We start from the raw sequence: 23827 nt of genomic DNA, 5'->3' as shown, positions 1-23827 counted from the left end.
GAATTTCATTTTTTCCGGTGGATAATTTTGCAGCGTTGCAGGCAGCCATTCTTTGACGGACAAGAATTCGTTAATCTCATCCACATCAGCAGGCGCACTGCTGCAGTGCCATCTGACGTAGCTGGGTGAACAACCCATTCCAGTACAATAACTCCAGCTCCGGGTTTTAAAGCCACCTCGAATCTATCGCAACCATACGGTGATCGCACCGCAGAATGAAGTAGTTAGTGGGAATAGAAACACTATGGCTGACAGTCTCTCTCTGACTCAGGTAACCAAACGGTGATTAGTGTGTAGTTGCCTTGTGTCAATTTATTTGAGGACTGTTGGTGGATTTGGACATATTAAAACGGGTGTGCCCCGCGGTATCTTTAATTCTTTGGAAGTTCTCCCCAAGCTAGTTAGCTATGCCTGGGAAAAGTTTTGCCTCTCTTGGGGACTGCTAAGTAAGGGCGTAGTTAGCTAGCTAGGCGCACAGTAGCTACTTGTGAAGTGTCAATTTTGGAATGGTTGGATAAGTAGTTAGCTATACATTTTGTGTACAGTAAAGTAGTTTTCTTTTGAGTATATTAACTTAATTGCTTTACTTTGCTGCATCTTGAAGTAATGGTAACGTTACTGTCCATAAGAGAAAAAAAGTGCATTTGCTGTTCCCGATGTGTCTTGTTCGACTGTCAAAATTTCTTTGCAATAGCAACGTTAGCTAGCGTAGCTAATTATACCAGTTTGCCCTCACAGTAGAATGCTGTGTGAATCAGTCAGCTAGTTTAACATAGCTAGCTAAGTTAGTCTATTAGCAACATAACGTTAGTTGGCTAGCTAGCTGCAACCCACTAACTACTCGCTGGATTAGTTAACGTTATTGTATTAGGTAGGGGATATAACGTCTGCGTTATGTAGCTAACTTACTATCCAGTTGTAATAGTTTGCATTGCCAGTGAAAATTAACTTTGTTAGCTTGCTTTCATCACAGCTAGCTACTGAGAAGAGGAACTAGCCGTCTGATAAGCCTCAGCATATAGGATGGATTGAATGGTTTATACATTTTGAGTGTGGAAATTATTTGCCAGGGCTGTATTGCAATTGACTAAACTAGTAAGTTTGGCTAACATTCTGACTACGGTCAAGGACTGCTATCTGATGATATTGTTATTCTCAGCTAGCTACATATTTTGAGTGAATCGTGCTTGCTTTAGCTATACATGTTACTAACTAACGTTAGCTATCTAATTATGCAATGATTTTTGTCTTATAGATTTGACAATTTCTCACTTTTTGCAGTGGCATGTTCTTTACCTGGGCTAAGCTATAGCTGTCCAAAATATATGACTAAACTACACTACAGTTTAGTCAGGTAGCCAAAAGACTGGGGCTTTTAGCTACAGTTTGTGCCATTTCTTGGCAGCTTGTTTATTTTAACGCCTGCTATGTTTGGTTACTTGACAACAGGGCTGTGCATTGGAAGATAAAGGATTGGACAATAAAGTACTTTAGACACACCAGCATAGTATCTGTTGCAGTTTTGTGAAGGGAATGATTGGGAGTGTACACTGCTGTGCAATTAGTCACACAAAGACTGTTTAGGCTACCAACAGTTCCAGGCACAATTATTTGCAAAAGAAAATGGGGAGGGCGAGGGGAAAATATAGTGAATAATGATCAGATTATGAATTGACTATTAAAGTAACAGTCAATTAAAACAGCTTTTCAATGAGCTAACTCATATGTTTTATAAAGTATTTCTGAATCAGCATATGCCATTGTAAATTTGCACTTTGTTCAAATTTTACGTTAGCATTTTGTAAAAATACAAATGAGAAGGTCACATCCAATATTTAGCCTATTCACAGAGAAAGCTCTTACTGGTAGAACACTCCTATTGTGGATGCACCATCAGGAGCCACAGAAAGTGAATGTCAGGAAGTCCAGCTCATGTTTCTTTTTCCAGAAACCAGCATAATATACCCCCCACCCATCCCTTTATTACATTATTTGAGACATTTGTACTTGAACAGAAAATATGCTATAGTGCCTGTCTTTCATATTATCATAGGCAGATAACTGTCTCCTCCTGATCTGATTGTATACGTAGACTAGGCTTAGGCTATTTGTTTTATTCATCGTGTAAAATATGTGTTAGTGTAGGCTACTTCGTTTAGCCTGTTGGTTGGACGAAGCTTTCTACCTTTCAAACAACTTGGTTTCCAGAGGCACGAACACACAGTACTGAATTACACATTGCCAGTCTGTGGATGTATTAGCCTAAATGGCATGCAAACACTGTCTTGGAATTTCATGAAAGAGTAACTGGAAAAGATGCACTGATGATGCAAAATGCTCAGAGTAAATAAATTGATTTCCTTGAAAGTTAATAGGCCTATTCCCATCTTTAATGTATTAGCCTTGATTTTTGGCAGCTGCCATGGCAATGGACTACAGCCTTGGCCAGAAGTCAAACAACTTTTAGCAAGTTGGTCTACTGTGAGTGTCCTGTGTTCGAGACAGGGGTCTGGTTATTTAACTAGCTGATGCTTGCACAGACTGAGATGTAGGCTTAGGCCTAGCTTTATTTCATATTTTCTATTCATGAGTCTTATCCTATGCTTTCTACCTTTTGCAGTTTGGTTGATGTAGGCAGTTTTTTTTTTATGGTCAGAAAATGTATGTAGTGTTTTATGTCTCTCCACAGCTCTCAAGTGGAAATCCTGTCTATGAAAAATACTATAAACAGGTAAGGTGTCATTTCAAAAGGTATTTTTATGATTTGTTATCGTGAAAAGCCTATGGGTAGATTCCATGATTGTCTTAATGCAGGTAGTACCTAGGTTTATAAGCTGAGTAAAAGAGAAGATATCCTTTCGATGGTCTGTCAGGGCTGTTCAGATTAGGGCTCCAGATAGAATTGGAAATGCTGTGCTGCATTAGCTAGCAACTGGCAGAGCTGCACTGAACATGTCTCCAGGCTTTTCTCCACTCTGTGATCTACTCTGTGGAAGAGGAAGCTTCTTTATGAATTTATTATAACTCTTTGCTAATCCTGTCAGTGCAGGCTCAAAGAGGGCTATGTAAAATGGTTAGACACTGCAATGGGAAAATGTTATGGATTAAGGCCTCCCATGATCTCAAAATATTAGCCTATACTCAAGCGTCCCTGTTTGTTCAATGGAATGTGATCTTAAAATTGGCTGGAGATCTGGTGCTTTTACTGGCTAGTTCTTCTTTCTAGTGTTGATTTGTTTTGCCCGGTGGTGTAGGTTGACCCGTCTGGTAGTGGACAGGTGGCAGCTGCTGATGCAGCCTTGTTCCTGAAGAGATCAGGCCTAGCAGACCTTGTCCTGGGCAAGGTAAGATAAGAGGAGACAGCTCATGGCCAGACACCAAGCCATGGAACTTAACCAGTATGCTAGTTTGTGGGAATCTCTGTGACTGATGTCTTTAAAATGTTTTCTTAGGTCTGGGATTTGGCAGATTCAGAACGCAAGGGGTGCCTTAACAAACAGGTAGGCCAACTTTTAGGTAGTAGTTTTCCAATGTCTTGTTAGAAGTATTAAAAGATTCCTTGACTGTAGTAAGGTTCATGACAATACACTTCTGGCTGGTGGGAGCCTTGAGCCTGTAACCGAAAGGTTGCTGGATCGAATCCCCGAGCTCACAATGTAAAAACCCCACTGTTCCTTGGAAGCCCCCCACCTCTCTGATTGAGATGGGTTGGGTGAAATGCAGAAGACACATTTCAGTTGAATGCATTCAGTTGTCCAACTGACTAGGTATCCCCCTTTCCCTTTCCCTTCTTGTCTTTGCTCCCATCAGCAATTCTTCATTGCTCTCCGGTTGGTGGCCTGTGCCCAAAATGGACTGGAGGTGGCACTCAAGAGTATACATTTGGCAGTTTCTCTTCCAAAGTTTGTGAGTACAATCATCGCTGATGCCAAGACGAAAACCTGTCAACTTTAGCATGCTGACAACTATCTACCGCATTTTCTTTATATCTGAAAGGTATTGCCGGTAACAAAGCCTGTACTTTAATTTCCACCAACTGAGATAGTCATGATTGCGGTATTATGTTTCAAAGTCTTGCCAATGCCTCGGTATGAAACATTGCCTTTCATCTTACCAGCTTTTGCACTCATTAAATCTTGAACATTCTATTATTGTCCGACATCAAACTTGTCCTCGTTAATCACAAAGCTTCACAGAAATGCTTTTAATGCATTTATTCTCTCAATTTAAGTGTGTGTGTATACAGTACCAGTCAAAAGTTAGGACACCTACTTATTCAAGGGTTTGTCTTTATTTGTACTATTTTCTACATTGGAGTAACCCAAAAATTGTTAAACAAATAAAAATATATTTTAAAATAGCCACCCTTTGCTGTGATGACAGCTTTTCACACTCTTGGCATTCTCTCAACCAGCTTCATGAGGTAGTCACCTGGAATGCACTTTAATTAATTTTTATTTTATTTTTTATTTCACCTTTATTTCACCGGGTAGCCTAGTTGAGAACAAGTTCTCATTTGCAACTGCGACCTGGCCAAGATAAAGCAAAGCAGTTCGACACATACAACAACAGAGTTACACATGGAATAAACAAACATGCAATCAATAATACAGTAGAAAAATCTATATACAGCATGTGCAAATGAGGTAGGATAAGAGAGGTAAGGCAATAAATTGGCCATGGTCGTGAAGTAATTACAATATAGCAATTAAACACTGGAATGGTAGAATGTGCAGACAATGAATGTTCAAGTAGAGCTACTGGGATGCAAAGGAGCAAGATAAAGAAATACAGCATGGGGATGAGGTAGATTGGATAGCTTATCTGTAAATAGCCTATGTACAGGTGCAGTGATCTGTGAGCTCCTCTGATAGCTGGTGCTTATAGCTAGTGAGGGAGTTAAGAGTCTCCAGCTTTGGTGATTTTTGCAGTTCCTTCCAGTTATTGGCAGCAGAGAACTGGAAGGAGAGGCGGCCAAAGGAAGATTTGGCTTTGGGGGTGACCAGTGAAATATACCTGCTGGAGCGTGTGCTATGGGTAGGTGCTGCTGTGGTGACCAGTGAGCTGAGATAAGGCGGCGCTTTACCTAGCAGAGACTTGTAGATGACCTGGAGCCAGTCGGTTTGGCGACGAGTATGAAGCGAGGGCCAGCCAACGAGAGGTTGCAGTGGTGGGTAGTGTATGGGGCTTTGGTGACAAAACGGATGGCACTGTGATAGAATGCATCCAATTTACTGAGTATGGTATTGGAGGCTTTTTTGTAAATGACATCGCCGAAGTCGAGGATCGGTAGGATGGTCAGTTTTACAAGGGTATGTTTGGCAGCATGAGTGAAAGATGCTTTGTTGTGAAATAGGAAACCGATTCTAGATTTAATTTTGGATTGGAGATGTTTAATGTGAGTCTGGAAGGAGAGTTTACAGTCTAACCAGACACCTAGGTATTTGTAGTTTTCTGCATATTCTAAGTCAGAACCGTCCAGAGTAGTGATGCTGGACGGGTGAGCAGGTGCTGGCAGCGATCGGTTGAAGAGCATGCATTTAGTTTTACTTGCATTTAAGAGCAGTTGGAGGCCACGGAAGGAGTGTTGTATGGCATTGAAGCTCGTTTGGAGGTTAGTTAACACAGTGTCCAAAGAAGGGCCAGAGGTATACAGAATGGTGTCGTCTGCATAGAGGTGGATCAAAGAATCACCCGCAGCAAGAGCGACATTGAGAAAAGAGTCGGCCCGAGAATTTAACCCTGTGGTACCCCCATAGAGACTGCCAGAGGTCAGGACAACAGGTCCTCCGATTTGACACACTGAACTCTGTCTGAGAAGTAATTGGTGAACCAGGCGAGGCAATCATTTGAGAAATCAACGCTGTTGATTCTGCCAAAAAGAATGTTGTAATTGGCAATCGAACGCCTTAGCCAGGTCGATGAATACGGCTGCACAGTATTGTCTCTTATCGATGGTGGTTATGATATCGTTTCGGACCTTGAGCGTGGCTGAGGTGCACCCATGACCAGCTCTGAAACCAGATTGTATAGCAGAGAAGGTACAGTGTGATTCAAAATGGTCGGTAATCTGTTTGTTAACTTGGCTTTCGAAGACCTTAGAAAGGCAGGGTAGAATAGCTATAGGTCTGTAGCAGTTTGGTTCTAGAGTGTCTCCCCCTTTGAAGAGGGGATGACCGCGGCAGCTTTCCAATCTATGGGAGTCTCAGACGATAAGAGAGGTTGAACAGGCTAGTAATAGGGGTTGCAAAAATTTTGGCAGATCATTTTAGAAAGAGAGGGTCCAGATTGTCTAGCCCGGCTGATTTGTAGGGGTCCAGGTTTTGCAGCTCTTTCATAACATCAGCTATCTGGATTTGGGTGAAGGAGAAGTGGGGGGTTTGGGCGAGTTGCTGTGAGGAGCGCAGGGCTGTTGACCGGGGTAGGGGTAGCCAGGTGGAAAGCATGGCCAGCCGTAGATAAATGCTTATTGAAATTCTCAATTATAATGGGTTTATTGGTGGTGACAGGTGTGAATTGTTAAAAGTTAATTTGTGGGATTTCTTTGAGCCAATCAGTTGTTGTGACAAAGTAGGGTTGGTGAACAGAAGATAGCCCTATTTGGTAAAAGACCAAGTCCATATTATGGCAGTAACAGCTCAAACGAAGAGAAACGACAGTCCATTACTTTATGACATGGTCAGTCAATCTGGAAAATTTCAAGGACTTTCAAAGTTTCTTCAAGTGCATGAGGACCGCCACAGGAAAGGAAGACCCAGAGTAACATTTCATTAGTTACCAGACCCATTGAAATTGCAGCTCAAATAAATGCTTCTTTCTTCAAGTAACAGACACATCTCAACATCAGCTGTTCAGAGGAGACTGCGTGAATGAATCAGGCCTTCATGGTCAAATTGCTGCAAAGAATCCACTGCTAAAGGACACTAATAAGAAGAAGAGACTTGCTTGGACCAAGAAACACGAGCAATGGACATTAGACCGGTGGAAATCTGTCCTTTGGTCTGATGAGTCAAAATGAGAGATTTTTGGTTCCAACCACCATGTCTTTGTGAGACACAGAGTCGGTGAACGGAGGATATCCGCATTTGTGGTTCCCACCATGAAGCATGGAGGAGGAAGTGTGATGGTGCTTTGCTGGTGACACAAGGGCTATTTGACCAAGAAGGAGAGTGACGGTGCTGCATCAGATGACCTGGCCTCCACAATCACCTGATCTCAACCCAATTCAGATGGTTTGGGTTGAGTCGGATCACAGAGGGACGGAAAAGCTGCCAACAAGTGTTCCGCATATGTGGGAACTCCTTCAAGACTGTTTGAAAAGCATTCCAGATAAAGCTGGTTGAGAGAATGCCAAGAGTGTGCAAAGCTGTCATCGAGGCAAAGGGTGGCTACTTTGAAGAATCTCAAATATAACATTTTCATTTGTTTGACACTTTTTGTTTTTTTTGGTTACTGCATGATGTGATATTTCATAGTTGTGATGTCTTCTGTATTATTATTCTACAATGTAGAAAATAGTAATAAAAAAAAATAAGAAAAACCCTTGAATGAGTAGGTGTGTCCAAATTTTTGACTGGCACTGTATACTGAACAAAAATATAACCGCAACATGTAAAGTGTTGGTCCTATGTTTCATGACCTGAAATAAAAGATCCTTGAAATGTTCCATATGCACAAAAAGCTTATTTGTCAACTTCTGTGCACAAATCTGTTTACACCCCAGTTAGTGAGCATTTCTCCTTTTCCAAGATAATCCATCGACCTGACAGGTGTGGCATATCAAGAAGCTGATTAAACTGCATGATCATTACGACAGGTGAACCTTGTGCTGGAAACAAACATGAAAATGTATGCACTCACTACTGTAAGTCACTCTGGTTAGAGCGTCTGCTAAATGACTAAAATGTAAAAATGCGACAATAATAGACCACTCTAAAATGTGCAGTTTTGTCACACAACACAATGCCACAGATGTCTCAAGTTTTGAGGGAGCGCAATTGGCATGCTGACTGCAGGAATGTCCACCAGAGCTGTTGCCAGAGAATTTAATGTTCATTTCCCTACCATAAGCCACCTCCAACATTGTTTTAGAGGATTTGGCACTATGTCCAACCAGCATCACCACCGCAGACCAAATGTAACTATGCCAACCCAGGACCTCCACATCTGACTTCTTCACCTGTGGGATCGTCTGAGACCAGCCACCCGGACAGCTGATGAAGATGTGTGTTTGCACAACCAAAGAATTTATGCACAAACTGTCTCTGGGAATTATCCTTACTATAAAATGTGTTGGCTTTGATCAGGTCATGGGAATGTAAATGTAGTGTCTCTTTTAATAAACAAAATGAAACACAATTGATTTAATTTGCATGGCACATCCATGTACCCTACAGGCTGACCAGACCAGTAACAGAATTAAACTCAAAATATGCTATTCTATTATTTTGAAAATAAATGTTCGTAGTCTTAATGTTTCTTAAGACCTGCCTAAACACATTCCTAATGGCGTTTGTGTGTGTAATATATCATGTTTTTCATTCAAGTGATTTATCAAAATAGACACCCACCCACATTGGCACAACCCTACTCCCACTCCTCACCGGTGGCAGCATGTGCATGGGATGTATAAAAGACTACTATAATGAGGCAAGAATGTTGTAAAAATCAGACTGTTTTTAAAGGGGATCATGTAAACATTGCCTGAATTTTTTTACATTTTATTATTGTTTTTTTTAAATACACATATACAAAAAATCCTGTCTTCCCCCTTAAACAAATGTTTGGTTTAGAAGCTAATTTTATACGTTTATGTGCTTTGAGCTGAAAAGGGAACCTTTGTTGATGATGCAACTTTTCTCCTCAGCAGGACACAAGCAGCCCACTTCTACTTGGGGGAGTGTCCATTGACAGCCCTTGGGTGGTCACGGTGAGGGGAACTTATTACTATTTCTTTAAAAAATGTAGCCTGGTCATTTTGTCCTGATCTCTTTATAACAAAAGCAGAAGCAAAGCGCATCAATGGATGCCACATTTATTTGAATGTTTACTTCATTCAAATCCATTTTTCAAAGCCATGTAAGGGAGTTCTCAACTTTGCAAAATCCACCTGATTCATTTTATCTGAAGTAGAAATTGCTTCAATCATGTACCTATATGTCTATCTTTCCAGACGGAAGAGAAGCTGAAATTTGATGCAGTCTTCGTCAGCCTCTCCCCCGTTAGTGGCATGCTCTCTGGGGAGAAGGTCAAACCAGTGTTGCTGAACTCTAAACTTCCAGTGGACGTACTGGGAAGGGTAAGCAGCATAGCATGTCTACAGGGCTCATAAATAATTAGTTTTGATGGCCGTCAGAGTAAATGCGTATGCCCAATTGCCCACTGGAGGGTGGTCTTGTGTTTTTAAACATAGCCGCTGCTATTTAAAGGCTCGACTGTGTTGTAATTTGTGACATAACATTGATCTGCTTTAAGTCCACGACTGGTCTATTTTACCGACTAGATACATATTATTTTTATTTTTTTGACTTGCTGAATGGACTGAATTCCCTAAATGTTGCAGGTATGGGAACTGAGTGACCTAGACAGAGATGGTATGCTTGACCGAGATGAATTTGCTGTGGTAAGGAATAGATTTATCATTAAAGTGGAAGGAGATGAGGACATTCATGCAGAAGAAATGTAGCCTGTCACTAACAGTCAAATTATTATTATTTTTTACTCTGCCCTTGAGCCCATTTTCTGCATAGCCTTCTCCAGCTTTTATTTATATTTCATCAATATTTGTTTGCACTAATGTACGCTTGGCTTCAAGGCATCCTTGCTTTCTATCAAGGATCCTGTATCTCAAAATGGAGCACTTTTTGAATCAGGGTTGTGCTATATTTGAAGTTCTCCTATTTTAATGAACTCATGCACTTATGTAATGGCCAGATTTTTGCTGTCAAATCTTTATGTGCAAGGAAGAAATGTGGACTGCTGTAGGATTTAGTGTGTGCTTCTCGAATAAAATGAGTTGTTTGTAAATGTTGGACTTCCCCGATCTTATATTGAAATGACATGATAGGCAGATTTATAGATGTGTGTCTGTTCTCTTTTATTAGGCCATGTACCTTGTCTACAGAGCTCTGGAGGGGGAGCCCGTGCCCATGTCTCTACCTGCTCCTCTAGTTCCCCCCTCCAAGAGGAAAAAGCCCCCTGTCTCTGTACCCCCAGTGATGCCCCTTATACCCTCGCCCCCCTCCATCAAAGAGAGCCGCTCCTCCCTTTCAGGGTCCAAAACCCTGCCCTCCAAACCAGCCGTGACCCCAGTCACAGTGAGTATAGTATTCATCCCAGCATAAAAGTGGGGCGGCAAGACCTAATCCATATCTATATAGCCATCCTGTCCCCTCTGTCTCTTTTCAGTGGGCTGTATCTCCTCCAGACAAATCCAAGTATGACGAGGTGTTTGCAAAGACCGATCTTGACATGGATGGGATGGTGTCTGGGCCTGAAGTCAGAGATATCTTCTTAAAGACTGGCTTGCCCTCTGCCACACTAGCACACATCTGGTATGATTCAGGGAACAATCTCTTAGATAACATGGGGTGCCTGGCTCTCTGCACTTGAATGTACTAATGAAACAAGGACATTGGTCATACAGGGCTGCTTTCTGGATGCAGAGTAAGCCAATTCTTGGACTAAAAACCACTTTAAATTTTTTTCCATTTAGCAGGACTAGGCTTAATGTGGGTCTGTGAAACCGGCCTGTAGTTTTAGTCAATATTATGCCCATTGCCGGAAGGGTAAATGGATCTTTCTATTGTGTGATGTGGTAATCTGTGTTCCACAGGGAGCTCTGTGACATTGGGGACATGGGGAAGCTTACCAGGGAACAGTTTGCACTAGCGCTGCATCTAATTAACCAGAAACTGACCACAGGTGTGGACCCACCCCAGAACCTCTCTCCTGAAATGATCCCTCCCTCTGACAGACTGAGCCTAGCAACCAAGCAGGTAACACATTTCTATCATCCTGTACCATTTCATGCCCTCTTAGACATCCAATAATCACAAACTGTTAATATCTTGTTTGAATCGTGTGTATTTCTCTATAAAAGGACTAGGAGTTGTGTATTTTGCTGAATAGGCTACTTGATGGTGATGCAAATTTGAAAACTTGTATTTCCTGACGTTTTACTAATCGTTTCCTTCCCTTCTCCTGTGGTGTGTGGGTTTTTGTGTTCTAGCTTGCTGCTGTGTGTCTCTCTGACCCAGTCTGTGTATGCTGTCTCTTTGCTTTCTTCCTCATGAGTCATGCATTGTACACAAGGTGGGCTCTCCCTCTAGCTGGGGACTCTCCTGAGTGTTAGCTTCACTGTGTCTCCCCCTTAGCTCCTGGCAGTGTCACCCACGCATGTACCCACCTCCTAATATTCCCTACCTACCCTTTTGTTTTTCTCCTAGTTTAATTAGTCATTTTAGTGCCCTCCTTATCCATTTGTGTTTGCATGTAGATGTGCCTTCAGTGTTAATGCATTTCTTAAAAATCTCCCATCTTGTATGGGTCATTTTGGGATTCTTTCATATTCAGTAAAATGGGTTTGATTATATGGCAACCTTAAATTAGTTGGAGGCTCATATTTACGTTATTCAACATTGTGTTTGCCATTCCGTCGATTTAATGTTTAGACGTTGTGTATATGTTGTAGTGTACGTACAGTATGGTCAGTGACGCGTGTGAATGTAAACAAATCATTTGCTTTGAATGATTTCTCCCCACCAGAGCAACGCAGCAAATCTGGCAGCAGACTTTTCTGCCATCAAGGAACTGGACTCACTCAGCAATGAGATTGTTGACCTACAAAGGTGAGTGTCAATCATCAGAGTTGCAGGGCTCTATGTTGACCAGGGCTCTGTCCACATGTGCGCCTAAGTTGAAAAATGTAGGTGTACACACATGTTGAAGCACCATGAAATATATTTGAGGTAATAAAGCTGGAATCCCACATTTTTTTTCTAGGCCCACTGGTGCTCCTAAATAAAATTTGAGGTTGCACAGCAAAATATTTTGACTCATATTAGAGTCAAATGGTCTCTCTGTAGAGCACTAAGTTGTATTCGTCCATGTACCAAGTGTATTTGAGAGATGGGTTAGTTCCGGCTTTTTGTTTGGGATGAGTTTGTTAGCGTGTTGGAGCATATAACTACCCCTCTCGAAAGTAGGGCTCGCTTTGTCTCACCACATTGGACCATTTCAGGGAATATACACAGTACAGTTGTAATGGTGTCGGTGGAATCTTGTTTAAAGACACCCTCACACGTGTTCCCGTTGAAGTGTGTTTTGCTGTTTGATGCCAGAGCACATGGAGGCTGAATAAGGAAGGAGAGGAGAGGAGGGAAGGAGCCTTTTAGCAGGGTCTCCAGAGGTTGGCTCTCTGGCTCGTTCGCTCTCTGGCTCGTTCGCTCTCTGGCTCGTTCGCTCTCTGGCTCGTTCGCTCTCTGGCTCGTTCGCTCTCTGGCTCGTTCGCTCTCTGGCTCGCCCGGTTCGCTCTGCCTCGCCCGGTTCGCTCTGCCTCGCCCGGTTCGCTCGCTCTCTGCCTCGCCCGGTTCGCTATGCCTCGTTCGTTCGCTCTCTGGCTTGCCCGGTTCGCTATGCCTCGTTCGCTCTCTGGCTCGCCCGGTTCGCTATGCCTCGTTCGCTCGCTCGCTCTCTGGCTCGCCCGGTTCGCTATGCCTCGTTCACTCGCTCGCTCTCTGGCTCGCCCGGTTCGCTATGCCTCGTTCGTTCGTTCGCTCTCTCGCTCGCCCGGCTTGCTATGCCTCGTTCTCTGGCTGGCTCGCTCTGTCTGGCTGGCTCGCTCTGGCCCTTTTAACTAGGCAAGTCAGTTTAGAACAAGTTCTTATTTACAATGGTGGCTTTTCCCTCTCTGTTTTGGATTGAGGAAGTACAGACCATATTTTATCACTTGCTTACACATCACATATCTGCCCCACTACAGTCATAACAGCTACATCACAGGGGAAATGAATTTGTTTGTTGTTGTATGACGTCCCTTTTCTGGTAAGTAAAGAGTGAGAAAAGATGTCTGAAAGTAGTAGTCTTCATCAGTGTCTGGATAGCAGGTGTAAGTTTTGAACTCTATTATTAGGCTTTAGGCATCAGATTGAGGATAATGTACGGGAAGCTGCAAAGGTGTGTTTTTGGGGATTGCTGTAAGTGTCCACGGCAAGGTGCTGCTGTAAACCTGCGCTTACCTTTTGGAGTGGCCGTGGATGAAGCAATGTATTCTTCAGCTTAGAGCAGGAGGGGTGAGGTGGTCTTTTGATTTAGACTTGCTGTACTCCTGACTCGCACGTCTCCTACCTCACTTCAGCTTCTCTCTGCGCTGGTTCTACTCTCTCTCTCTCTACATGCGTGGCTGTTGGTTGAAACGAAAGGCGGACAGGTTCATTCTTCATGTTGATCAAAATAACATTATTCATTATATTTGATAATATGAACTGTGGAAATATGAAGGGAAAAAGATAATTGGCATTTTTTCATTCCGTTTAAATTAATTATTTTTTACATTTACTATTTATTCTATTGGCCAGCCTTTTGGCATATTTATGTTCTACTTTGCTAAATGAATGGCTTTGTTATTGTCATTTGATAAGATCCAGGAGAAAGATTTGGACTTGGTAGGAGAGCTGATAACCGAGGCCCCGCCTATTGTGCAAATGTTTCCACTTATCCCCGTCTTCTGCTCCCTCTCCTCTACCTTGTCATCTGACCAGGAAAGGGTTGGGAGGGGTGGATGGGAGGATGAACAGACAGGGAAATGAACAATGGGAGGTATAGAGCTTCATCCCGCCCTTCTCTTCGCTGAATCACTGACACTTCCTCCAGGCAGCCACACACAGTCCTACCCCTCTCTCTCGCCTCATCTGCCAGAACACACGACACACACGCACAGACCCCCTCAAGGCAGTTGTTGCAGGCGTTGGTTGGTCGGTCGGTGTGGTCTGCTACAGTAGGATCAGGATGGTGGTGCAGGGAGTGGAGCTGTCGGCTGGTCAAGATTGTAGAGGTGGTGGTGGGGTGGTAGCCTGGCTGGGGGTGCCCTCGGTCTCCACGGTGATTAAATACTCATGTCTGCTGTGCTGGTCTTCCAGGGAGAAGAGCAATGTGGAACAGGAAATTAAAGAGCAGGAGAAGAGCATCAGAGAAAGGACCAGTGAAGTCCAGGTACAGTGAACGTGCTGCCTGCATGCCTCCCCTGAGCTCTCTCACTGCCCTTATTGTTTCACTTCATTTCATCCACTTGATGACTCTGTACATTTCGATTTTCTACTGGTTTTATAAATACATTTTCTCATGTCAAATCAGTCTACTGTTCAGCTGCTCTTGTTGCATTTGTTAGAGGTAGCCCCTTCTTGAGTCTGTTAGGCTATGGCTGAGCAGCAGAGAAACCAAACATACCCTCCCTGTCTGAGTCAGAGCCGCCTCTATAGTGCACCGTGATTAAATTTTGATGTTGACGATCTCGATTGTGTGAACTGAACTGTAGCCTGAAGCTGTTTAGTTCTTGCTTCAGTGATACATTTCGACAGAGTTACCTCTTTTAATATCAAGCATATTAATTGATTTATTAATATAACCTTTTTGGAGGACGTACGTACATTATTTCCCATTCATTTATATATGGCACAAAATAATCTGAAACAGCAAATGCATCCAACAAGTTTGTGGAATCACAAGCTTGATGTAATTATTGCGTGCTAAGAATATCAGGCCAAATACTGAACCTTTTGGCTACTTAATTATACCTAATAAGTGAAAAATCTGTCCATGTGCCCTTGAGCAAGGCACTTAACCCTAATTGCTCCTGTAAATCACTCTGGATAATGGCATCTGCTAAATGACAAATTGAAATTCGCCCCAATATGGGGGGACTATGAATAAAAAGTGCTGTAATTTCTAAATAATTCACCCGCTATGGATGACAATGCTCTCAAGTTGAAGCTGACAGTCTTCACTTTAACCTCCATAGTCATTGTATCATTTCAAGAAATGTCACTGTCCCTATACTTTGAGCTCACTGTATATTATATTAAATTATACTTTAATACCCTGTAATCTGGGTCTGTACATATGTTACTTAATGCATTTTTAGGAAAATTTCAAGTGTTCTTGAATAAGCCAATGCCATAGTAGAGGGGTATCAGCTGTAAGCCCGATGCCAGTGTGTGACTATAATCTTCTCTGTCAGGTTTAATTATCCCATCCTCTCAGGTCCTGTTCACTATTGACCCACTCTCTCTGGGAGGACTAAATTAACATTTAACACTTGTACACCTTTTATATTGCCACTTCTCGGCCGCACTTGAACCCTAGTGATCGAACTATATAGGAATATGGCAATATTACCCTGCGTTGAACATTAGTTATTTTCTGCTTTGTATTTGTGAAAGGCTGCTCTTCCTCTGGTATTGTACGCCAATGGCGTGAAAGGCTGTCATTAGACCGACAGCACTGTTTCTTACCCCAGGGTTCCCCTCAGCAATGCCCAGTCACTGCCAATTAGCCATTATCAATATATTAATAATGGGAAAACTAGTCTGTTTTTCAATAGGTATATGAGCAACTGAGATTGGATTATGCAGTAAAAATTAAGGCCAATGAATAGTAATCTAACTATTTAACATTTGCACAGTGATCGGGAGTAATTCTCCCTGCAGTAAATCAGTAATGTAATGGCTGAATATGAAGTATTCTAAGCAAATAGGGATCAATAAACTGTTTGCTTTTTTAATCTTTGGTACTTGTAGCACTCGCACTTGAATGATGAGGGCAGGAGGGCCTCGCCACTGAGTTGGTCTGATAAATGGCTTCTATTTTGGGCTGTGACTGCCTGGCTGCTTTAAACAGACAGAGCTTAGAGTTGCTCCTCTGAAGGAACGGATGAAGACGTTCATCCCTCTGAGCCTGTGCTGAGTAGTGGCTGATTACAGTTTATACCACACCTTCCTACACACACTTCCTGGATAAACATCAGCATGTAGGCATAAACACTAAGTCAATGTGTAATGGTACTGTGGGGAAGCTTACATTTGATTTTGTTCTGCTGCAGTGGAGCACCTCAAGGCTGAGCTAACTTTGTAGTCTTTCATTATATTCTGGCAGTCAATGGATTGATTGAGTCCTTTCTTCAGAGTACTCAGTCAAACGCTACTCCCGCGTAGGTGCTTCTGCTCCTTTTCTCACATCTTTCTCTGGATGCTGTGACTTATCCCTGCCCTCCTCAGGACCTGCAGAATCAGGTGCAGAAGGAAAGCGGCGAGCTGCAGCGGCTGCAGTCTCAGCGCCAGGAGGTCCAGGATACTCTGGAGGAGCTGGACCAGCAGAAGACCACTCTGGAGGAGCAGCTTCGTCACATCTGCCAGCAGTGCAGCCATGAGAACCAGCTGGTGAGACTACAGAACCTATCAACCAACCACCATCTCCCACAGCACCTGGATCACCTTCAGAGAGGATCTAGTCAATAGCAACTACATATGATGGTCAAATGTACATCTAGTCACAGTCAGATTGTCCACCATTTTGTTTGAACTATTTTCTCACATCTTGCTTCGCTTTCTGTGGTTGGTGGGTGTGTGTGTTAGATCTTGTCACTAGAGGCGGAACACACGGCGCAGGAGCAGAGGATAGAGGAGTACGAGGAGCAGCTGGTGCAGGCCAGAGAGGAGCTGCTGCGACTGCAGGAGGAGAGCCAGCAGCTGGAAGAGAAGGTGCAGGCAGCGCGGGAGCAGTTCACCCCCTTGCAGGAATCTGTCAAGGACTCCTTCTCTCAGGTATCTCAGGTGAGTCTACTATGACTCACCACCATTACTATTACGGTGGTGGCAAAGATTGTAAATGGAGAGAACAAAATATGATTGACGAGAAAGAATGTATCAAATCAAAGTTTGTTACGTGCGCCGAATACAACAGGTGTAGTGCTCTAACCAATAGTGCGGGAAAAAAATGTGTGTGTATGTGTGGGTAAGTAAAGAAATTAAACAGTAGTAAAAAGACATTTGAAAATAAAAATAACACAAAAATAACGGTAGTAGGATGACATGCGATTTATTGGTGAGTGAATGTTTAGGTTTTATAAATTACATGTCATCCTTACCAAGCAATCTATCTCATCAATCATGTTTTGTTCTCTCCAACCCGTGTGTGTGTGTATATATCTCTATCAGTACCAGTCAAATGTTTTTTACTACTTTCTACATTGTAGAATAATAGTGAAGACATCAAAACTATGGAATCATGTAGTCACCAAAAAAGTGTTTAACAAATCAAAATATATTTGAGATTCTTTAAAGTAGCCACCCTTTTCCTTGATGACAGCTTTGCACACTCTTGGCATTTTCTCAACCAGCTTTACCTGGAATGCTTTTCCAAGAGTCTTGAAGGAGTTCCCACATATATGCTTAGCAATTGTTGGCTTCTTTTCCTTCACTCTGATCCGACTCATCCCAAACTATCTCAATTGGGTTGAGGTTGTCGTGGAAATATTTGGTCAATCATATTTCACAAATACCGGAGCATGTGAGTTCAAATAGACTTTTTAATACTTCATAATAAAAGCCGAGCTGCATCATGAATACAACTGCCTTCCAATCTTGGTACAAACTACTTATACATTTGTCCTCCTTACGTCATACTCATAGTAACTCCTCTTAATGGCTTATCACCTCTGGCATTTAGCCACCGTTATCATGTTAGGACATGCAATCTGCACAGTCACAAATAGTTTCATGCATGTAGGACCATAGCAACAGACCATGGCACTCTACAGGATTAACCAATACATGACATCCTGCTGACTCCATTGAAAGATTAACCCCTGTTCTGGAAAAAACCCAAGAGCTATAACCATAGTTGGCCATAACAGTTACAAGAATAACCATGTGCATGTCTAATGGTGTCCAATGACCTAGAGCACATAGAGTGCAGTAGTTTTGCTGGCTCCTTCTGAAATATATAATTGCCACATATGTACTGAAAAAATCACAAGGTCGGGTGATTGTAGAGGCCAGGTCATCTGATGCAGCACTCCATCACTCTCCTTCTATGTCAAATTACCCTTACACCAGCCTGGAGGTGTGTTTTGCGTCATTGTCCTGTTGAAAAACAAATGATAGTCCCACTAAGCAGAAACCAGATGGAATGGCGTATCGCTGCAGAATGCTGTGGTAGCCATGCTGGTTAAGTGCGCTTTGAAATCCAAATAAATCACGACAGTGTCACCAGCAAAGCACCATCACACCTCCATACTTCAGTGGGAACCACACATGGTCATCCGTTCACCTAGTCTGCGTCTAATCAGACCAAAGGACAGATTTCCACCAGTCTAATGTTCATTACTCGTGTTTCTTGGCCCAAGCAAGTCTCTTTTTCTTATTGGTGTCCTTTTACAGTGGTTTCTTTGCAGCACTTTGACCACGAAGGCCTGTTTCATGCAGTCTCTCCTCTGAACAGTTGATGTTGAGATGTCTGTTACTTGAACTCTGAAGCATTTATTTGGGTTGCGTGGGTCTTCCATTCCTGTGGCGGTCCTCATGAGAGCCAGTTTCATCATAGCGCTTGATGGTTTTTGCGACTGCACTTGAAGAAACTTTCAAAGTTCTTGAAATTTTCCCGCATTGGCTGATGTCTTAAAGTAATGGTGGACGATCGTTTCTCTTTGCTTATTTGACCTGTTCTTACCTTAATATGGACTTGGTCTTTTACCAAATAGAGCAATCTTCTGTATACCACCCCTTCCTTCTCACCACAACTGATTGGCTCAAATGCATTAGGAAGGAAAGACATTCCACAAATGAACTTTTAACAAGGCACACCTGTTAATTGAAATGCATTCCAGGTGACTACCTCATGAAGCTGGTTGAGAGAATGACAAGGGAAAGTGTGGCTACTTTGAAGAATCTGAAATGTAAAATATATTTTGATTTAAACTTTTTTTTGTTTACTACATGATTCTATATGCGTGTTATTTCATAGTTTTGATGTCTTCACTATTATTCTACAATGAAGACAATAGGCAAAAGAAAAGAAAAACCATTGAATGAGTAGGTGTCAACGTTTGACTGGTACTGTGTGTATCTATTTCCATCACTCTGCACTCTCTCTCCCTTATCCCTGTGCTCTCTGTACCTCTGTTTGTATGGAGGGCAGGTGCACCAGAAGCAAAGTGATCTACAGATTGAGGAGCGGATGGTCACGGCCCAGCTCAGCTGTAAGAATTCCCTAGAGGAGGATCCAGTGCTGGTGAATGGCTCAGCGAAGGAGCAGCATCAGGAAGACCAGCCTGAGGAGCTGAGAGTGGAGCCTCCAGCCAGCCAGCCACAGATGGAGCCTGCTGAACCGATGGAAGAAGTAGATGAGGAGGATCGGCCTAAGACCCCAGAGGAACCAGAGCCTAAGTCTGATGCCTTCGAAGACCTCTATAACAGCCTATCTTCCACTGTCTGGCCAGTACCACAGGACAACCTTGTGAAGGCAATATATTGTACTCTGAAATATCTGGGTCATTTATTATTTGTTCATAAGTCTGAGTGCTAGTTGTATGTGTTGTTATGCCATCATGGTGTCTGAAGTTGCTATTTTTCCTTCTCTTTTCTCAGGAGCACATTAGTCCCATTGCTTTCACCCTTCAGGAGCACAGCAGTCCTACTGCTGAAGTTGAAGCAGAGGTCAAAGATATAGAAAAAGAAGATGAGGAGTTGTCATTTAAAGCTAGCACTCCCAAGGTACAATCTGGTCCAATATGGCTACTTCATCTTTAGCCATGGGATTGCCCCCTGGAATCCAGATCTGGGTTCAGGTCATTTATTTAAATATTTTCTATGAATGAGTATTTTTAAATAATGTGGCCCTATTCAGCTACTTCTATGAGAAGTATTTAAAACATTTTTCTATAAATTGCCTACTCTTTGATAGTATTGGCATTATTTCAAATACCAAACTGACCTAGTTTAAATGCATGGGAGTATTTTATTATTTTGTAAATATTTTCCAAATGCATTTCCAAAAACAATTTAAACATTCAACTACTTGTCTTTAAAGAGGAAATACTTTGCTTTCGGAAAGTATTTATACCCCTTGACATTTTCAAAAGTTTGTTAGGTTACAGCCTTATTCTAAAATGTATTTGAATTGTTTTTTTCCCTCATCATTCGACACACAATACCCCATAATGGGAAAGCAAAAACAGGATTTTAGAGATGTTTGCTAATTTATAAAAAAATGTACTTGAATATCACATTTACATAAGTACTCAGACCCTTTACTCAGTACTTTGTTGCAGCACCTTTGACCGCAATTACAGCCTCAAGTCTTCTTGGGTATGACGCTACAAGCTTGGCACACCTGATCCTTTCAAGCTCTGTCATGTTGGATGGGGAGCATTGCTCCACAGCTATTTTCTGGTCTCTCCAGAGAGCCTGTTGGAAAAGCATTCGAAGTGATCTTCTGTATACCAACCCTACCTTGTCACAACACAACTGATTGGCTCAAATGCATTAAGAAGGAAAGACATTCCACAAATAAACTTTTAACAAGGCACACCTGTTAATTGAGGTACATTCCACGTGACTACCTCGTGAAGCTGGTTGAGAGAATGACAAGTGTGCCAAGCTGTCATCAAAATATATATTGATTTGTTTCACACTTTTTTGGTTACTACATGATTCCATATGTGTTATTTTATAGTTTTGATGTCTTCACTATTATTCTACAATGTAGAAAATAGTGAAAATACAATTTTAACCTGAATGAGTAGGTGTCAACTTTTGACTGGTACTGTATATCTCCCCAAATACTTAATTCCAATGTAATAGAAAATAATTGTAATACTCTAAACATTATTTGAACCCAGGTCTGCTGGACTGTGCTGTATTTCCTTAGCAGGTGGACTCTCCAGAGCCAGAACCGAGACCAGAGTCAACTGAGCCTCCCCATGCTACCCTGCCTGTGCTGCCTCCTCAGACCACTTCCCATCCACTCCCTGATTTGGACTTCTTCCAGTCAGACCCCTTCACTGACCGTGAGTTACCCCTCCACGTCTCAGATAGTTTATTGTACTAACAGGAGCAATTTCAAACTTGACAAACCTACTGTATGTATGAATGTTCAGTGCATTTGGAAAGTATTCAGACCCCTTGACAATTTCCACATTTTGTTACGTTACAGCCTTTAACAATTTTAGAATAAATAAAATGTTTCCCTCATCAATCTACACATAATACCTCATAATGAAAAAGACAGGTTTTTAGAAATGTTTGCTTATTTATTAAAAATAATAACCAGAAATACCTTATTGACATAAGCATTCAGACTCTTTGCTATGAGATTTGAAATTGAGGTCTGGTGCATCCTGTTTCCATTGATCATCCTTGATGTTTCTACAAAGTGATTGTAGTCCACTTGTGGTAAATTCAATTGATTGGACATGATTTGGGCAGGCACATACATGCCTAATATAAGGTCCCACAGTTGACAGTGCATGTCAGAGCAAAAACCAAGCCATGAGGTCGAAGCAATTCTCAGTAGAGCTCCATGACAGGATTGTGTTGAGGCACAGATCTGGGGAAGGATACCACAAAATGTCTGCAGCATTGAAGGTTCCAAGAACATCATTCTTAAATGGAAGAAGTTTGGAATGACCAAGATTTTTCCTGGAGCTGTCCACCTGGCCAAAGTGAGCAATCGGCGGTGAAGGGCTTTCGTCAGGGAGGTGACCAAGAACCCGATGGTCACTCTGACAGAGCTCTAAAGTTCCTCTGTGGAGATGGGAGAACCTTCCAGAAGGACAACCATCTCTGCAGCATTCCACTAGCCATGCCTTTATGGTTGTGGCCAGACAGAAGCCTCTCCTCAGTAGAAGACACATGACAGCCAACTTGGAGTTTGCCAAAAGGCACCTAAAGTACTCTCAGACCATGAGAAACAAGAATCTCTGGTCTGATGAAACCAAGATTGAACTCTTTGGCCTGTTTTCCAAGTGTCACGTCTGGAGGAAACCTGGCACCATCCCTACGGTGAAGCATGGTGGTGGCAGCATCAATTCTGGAGGAAACCTGGCACCATCCCTACGGTGAAGCATGGTGGCAGCATCGTGCTGTGGGGATATTTTTCAGTGGCAGGGACTGGGAGACTTGTCAGGATTGAGGGAAGATGAACAGAGCAAAGTACCAGAGAACCTTGATTAAAACTTTCTTCAGAGTGCTCAGGACCTCAGACTGGGGAGAAGGTTTACCTCCCAACAGGACAATGACCCTAAGCACACAACCAAGACAATGCAGGAGTGGTTTCGGGACATGTCTCTGAATGTCCTTGAGTGGCCCAGCCAGAGCCTGGACTCGAACCCGATCGAACATCTCTGGAGAGACCTGAAAAAAGCTGTGCAGCGACGCTCCGCATCCAACCTGACAGAGCTTGAGAGGATCTGCAGAGAAGAATGGGAGATACCTGTTTTTAGGGAGTGTGCCAAGCTATAAATGTGATATTTCAGTTAAAAAAATAATTATTCAAGGCAAAGGGTGGCTACTTTGAAGAATCTCAAATATAAAATATATTTTGATTTTATTACACTTTTTTGGTTACATGATTCTATAGGTGTTATTCTGTAGTTTTGTCTAACCTATTATTATTCTACAAAGTAAAAATAAAGAAAAACCTGTGTGTGTGGATATATATATATATATACACACACACACACACACACACACACACACACAGTGCCTTGCGAAAGTATTCGGCCCCCTTGAACTTTGCGACCTTTTGCCACATTTCACGCTTCAAACATAAAGATATACAACTGTATTTTTTTGTGAAGAATCACAAAACAAGTGGGACACAATCATGAAGTGGAACGACATTTATTGGATATTTCAAACTTTTTTAACAAATCAAAAACTGAAAAATTGAGCGTGCAAAATTATTCAGCCCCCTTAAGTTAATACTTTGTAGCGCCACCTTTTGCTGCGATTACAGCTGTATGTCGCTTGGGGTATGTCTCTATCAGTTTTGCACATCGAGAGACTGAAATTTTTTCCCATTCCTCCTTGCAAAACAGCTCGAGCTCAGTGAGGTTGGATGGAGAGCATTTGTGAACAGCAGTTTTCAGTTCTTTCCACAGATTCTCAATTGGATTCAGGTCTGGACTTTGACTTGGCCATTCTAACACCTGGATATGTTTATTTTTGAACCATTCCATTGTAGATTTTGCTTTATGTTTTGGATCATTGTCTTGTTGGAAGACAAATCTCCGTCCCAGTCTCAGGTCTTTTGCAGACTCCATCAGGTTTTCATCCAGAATGGTCCTGTATTTGGCTCCATCCATCTTCCCATCAATTTTAACCATCTCCCTGTCCCTGCTGAAGAAAAGCAGGCCCAAACCATGATGCTGCCACCACCATGTTTGACAGTGGGGATGGTGTGTTCAGGGTGATGAGCTGTGTTGCTTTTACGCCAAACATAATGTTTTGCATTGTTGCCAAAAAGTTCAATTTTGGTTTCATCTGACCAGAGCACCTTCTTCCACATGTTTGGTGTGTCTCCCAGGTGGCTTGTGGCAAACTTTAAACGACACTTTTTATGGATATCTTTAAGAAATGGCTTTCTTCTTGCCACTCTTCCATAAAGGCCAGATTTGTGCAATATACGACTGATTGTTGTCCTATGGACAGAGTCTCCCACCTCAGCTGTAGATCTCTGCAGTTCATCCAGAGTGATCATGGGCCTCTTGGCTGTATCTCTGATCAGTCTTCTCCTTGTATGAGCTGAAAGTTTAGAGGGACGGCCAGGTCTT

At 42.3% G+C, this 23827-nt stretch overlaps 1 protein-coding gene across 7 annotated transcripts in view; it reads left to right on the top strand.

Annotated features, from left to right (window-relative positions):
* The first annotated feature begins 82 nt into the window (after nt 1-82).
* LOC110521566 (epidermal growth factor receptor substrate 15) overlaps nt 83-23827 on the top strand; it is a 33658-nt gene continuing 9913 nt past the window's right edge. Inside the window, exons 1-18 of one of the 7 annotated variants that reach the window (XM_021599195.2) lie at nt 83-271; nt 2690-2731; nt 3255-3344; nt 3453-3500; nt 3811-3906; nt 8867-8929; nt 9173-9298; nt 9563-9622; nt 10104-10316; nt 10408-10553; nt 10835-10997; nt 11767-11849; nt 14139-14211; nt 16272-16433; nt 16629-16826; nt 19192-19515; nt 19641-19766; nt 20926-21061. In XM_021599195.2, coding sequence (XP_021454870.2) covers nt 245-271; nt 2690-2731; nt 3255-3344; nt 3453-3500; nt 3811-3906; nt 8867-8929; nt 9173-9298; nt 9563-9622; nt 10104-10316; nt 10408-10553; nt 10835-10997; nt 11767-11849; nt 14139-14211; nt 16272-16433; nt 16629-16826; nt 19192-19515; nt 19641-19766; nt 20926-21061 — 2176 coding nt within the window. In that variant the 5' untranslated portion in view covers nt 83-244. Of the gene's footprint in view, nt 272-2689; nt 2732-3254; nt 3345-3452; nt 3501-3810; nt 3907-8866; nt 8930-9172; nt 9299-9562; nt 9623-10103; nt 10317-10407; nt 10554-10834; nt 10998-11766; nt 11850-14138; nt 14212-16271; nt 16434-16628; nt 16827-19191; nt 19516-19640; nt 19767-20922; nt 21062-23827 lie in introns of all 7 variants that reach the window. The other 6 variants (XM_021599197.2, XM_021599194.2, XM_021599196.2 and 3 more) reach the window with 6 other exon arrangements.

The sequence above is a fragment of the Oncorhynchus mykiss genome, chromosome 30, assembly GCF_013265735.2.
Source record: "Oncorhynchus mykiss isolate Arlee chromosome 30, USDA_OmykA_1.1, whole genome shotgun sequence".
NCBI lineage: Eukaryota > Metazoa > Chordata > Actinopteri > Salmoniformes > Salmonidae > Oncorhynchus > Oncorhynchus mykiss.
Note: the sequence above shows the minus strand (reverse complement) of the source record. Positions and strands in the feature narration are given on the sequence as shown.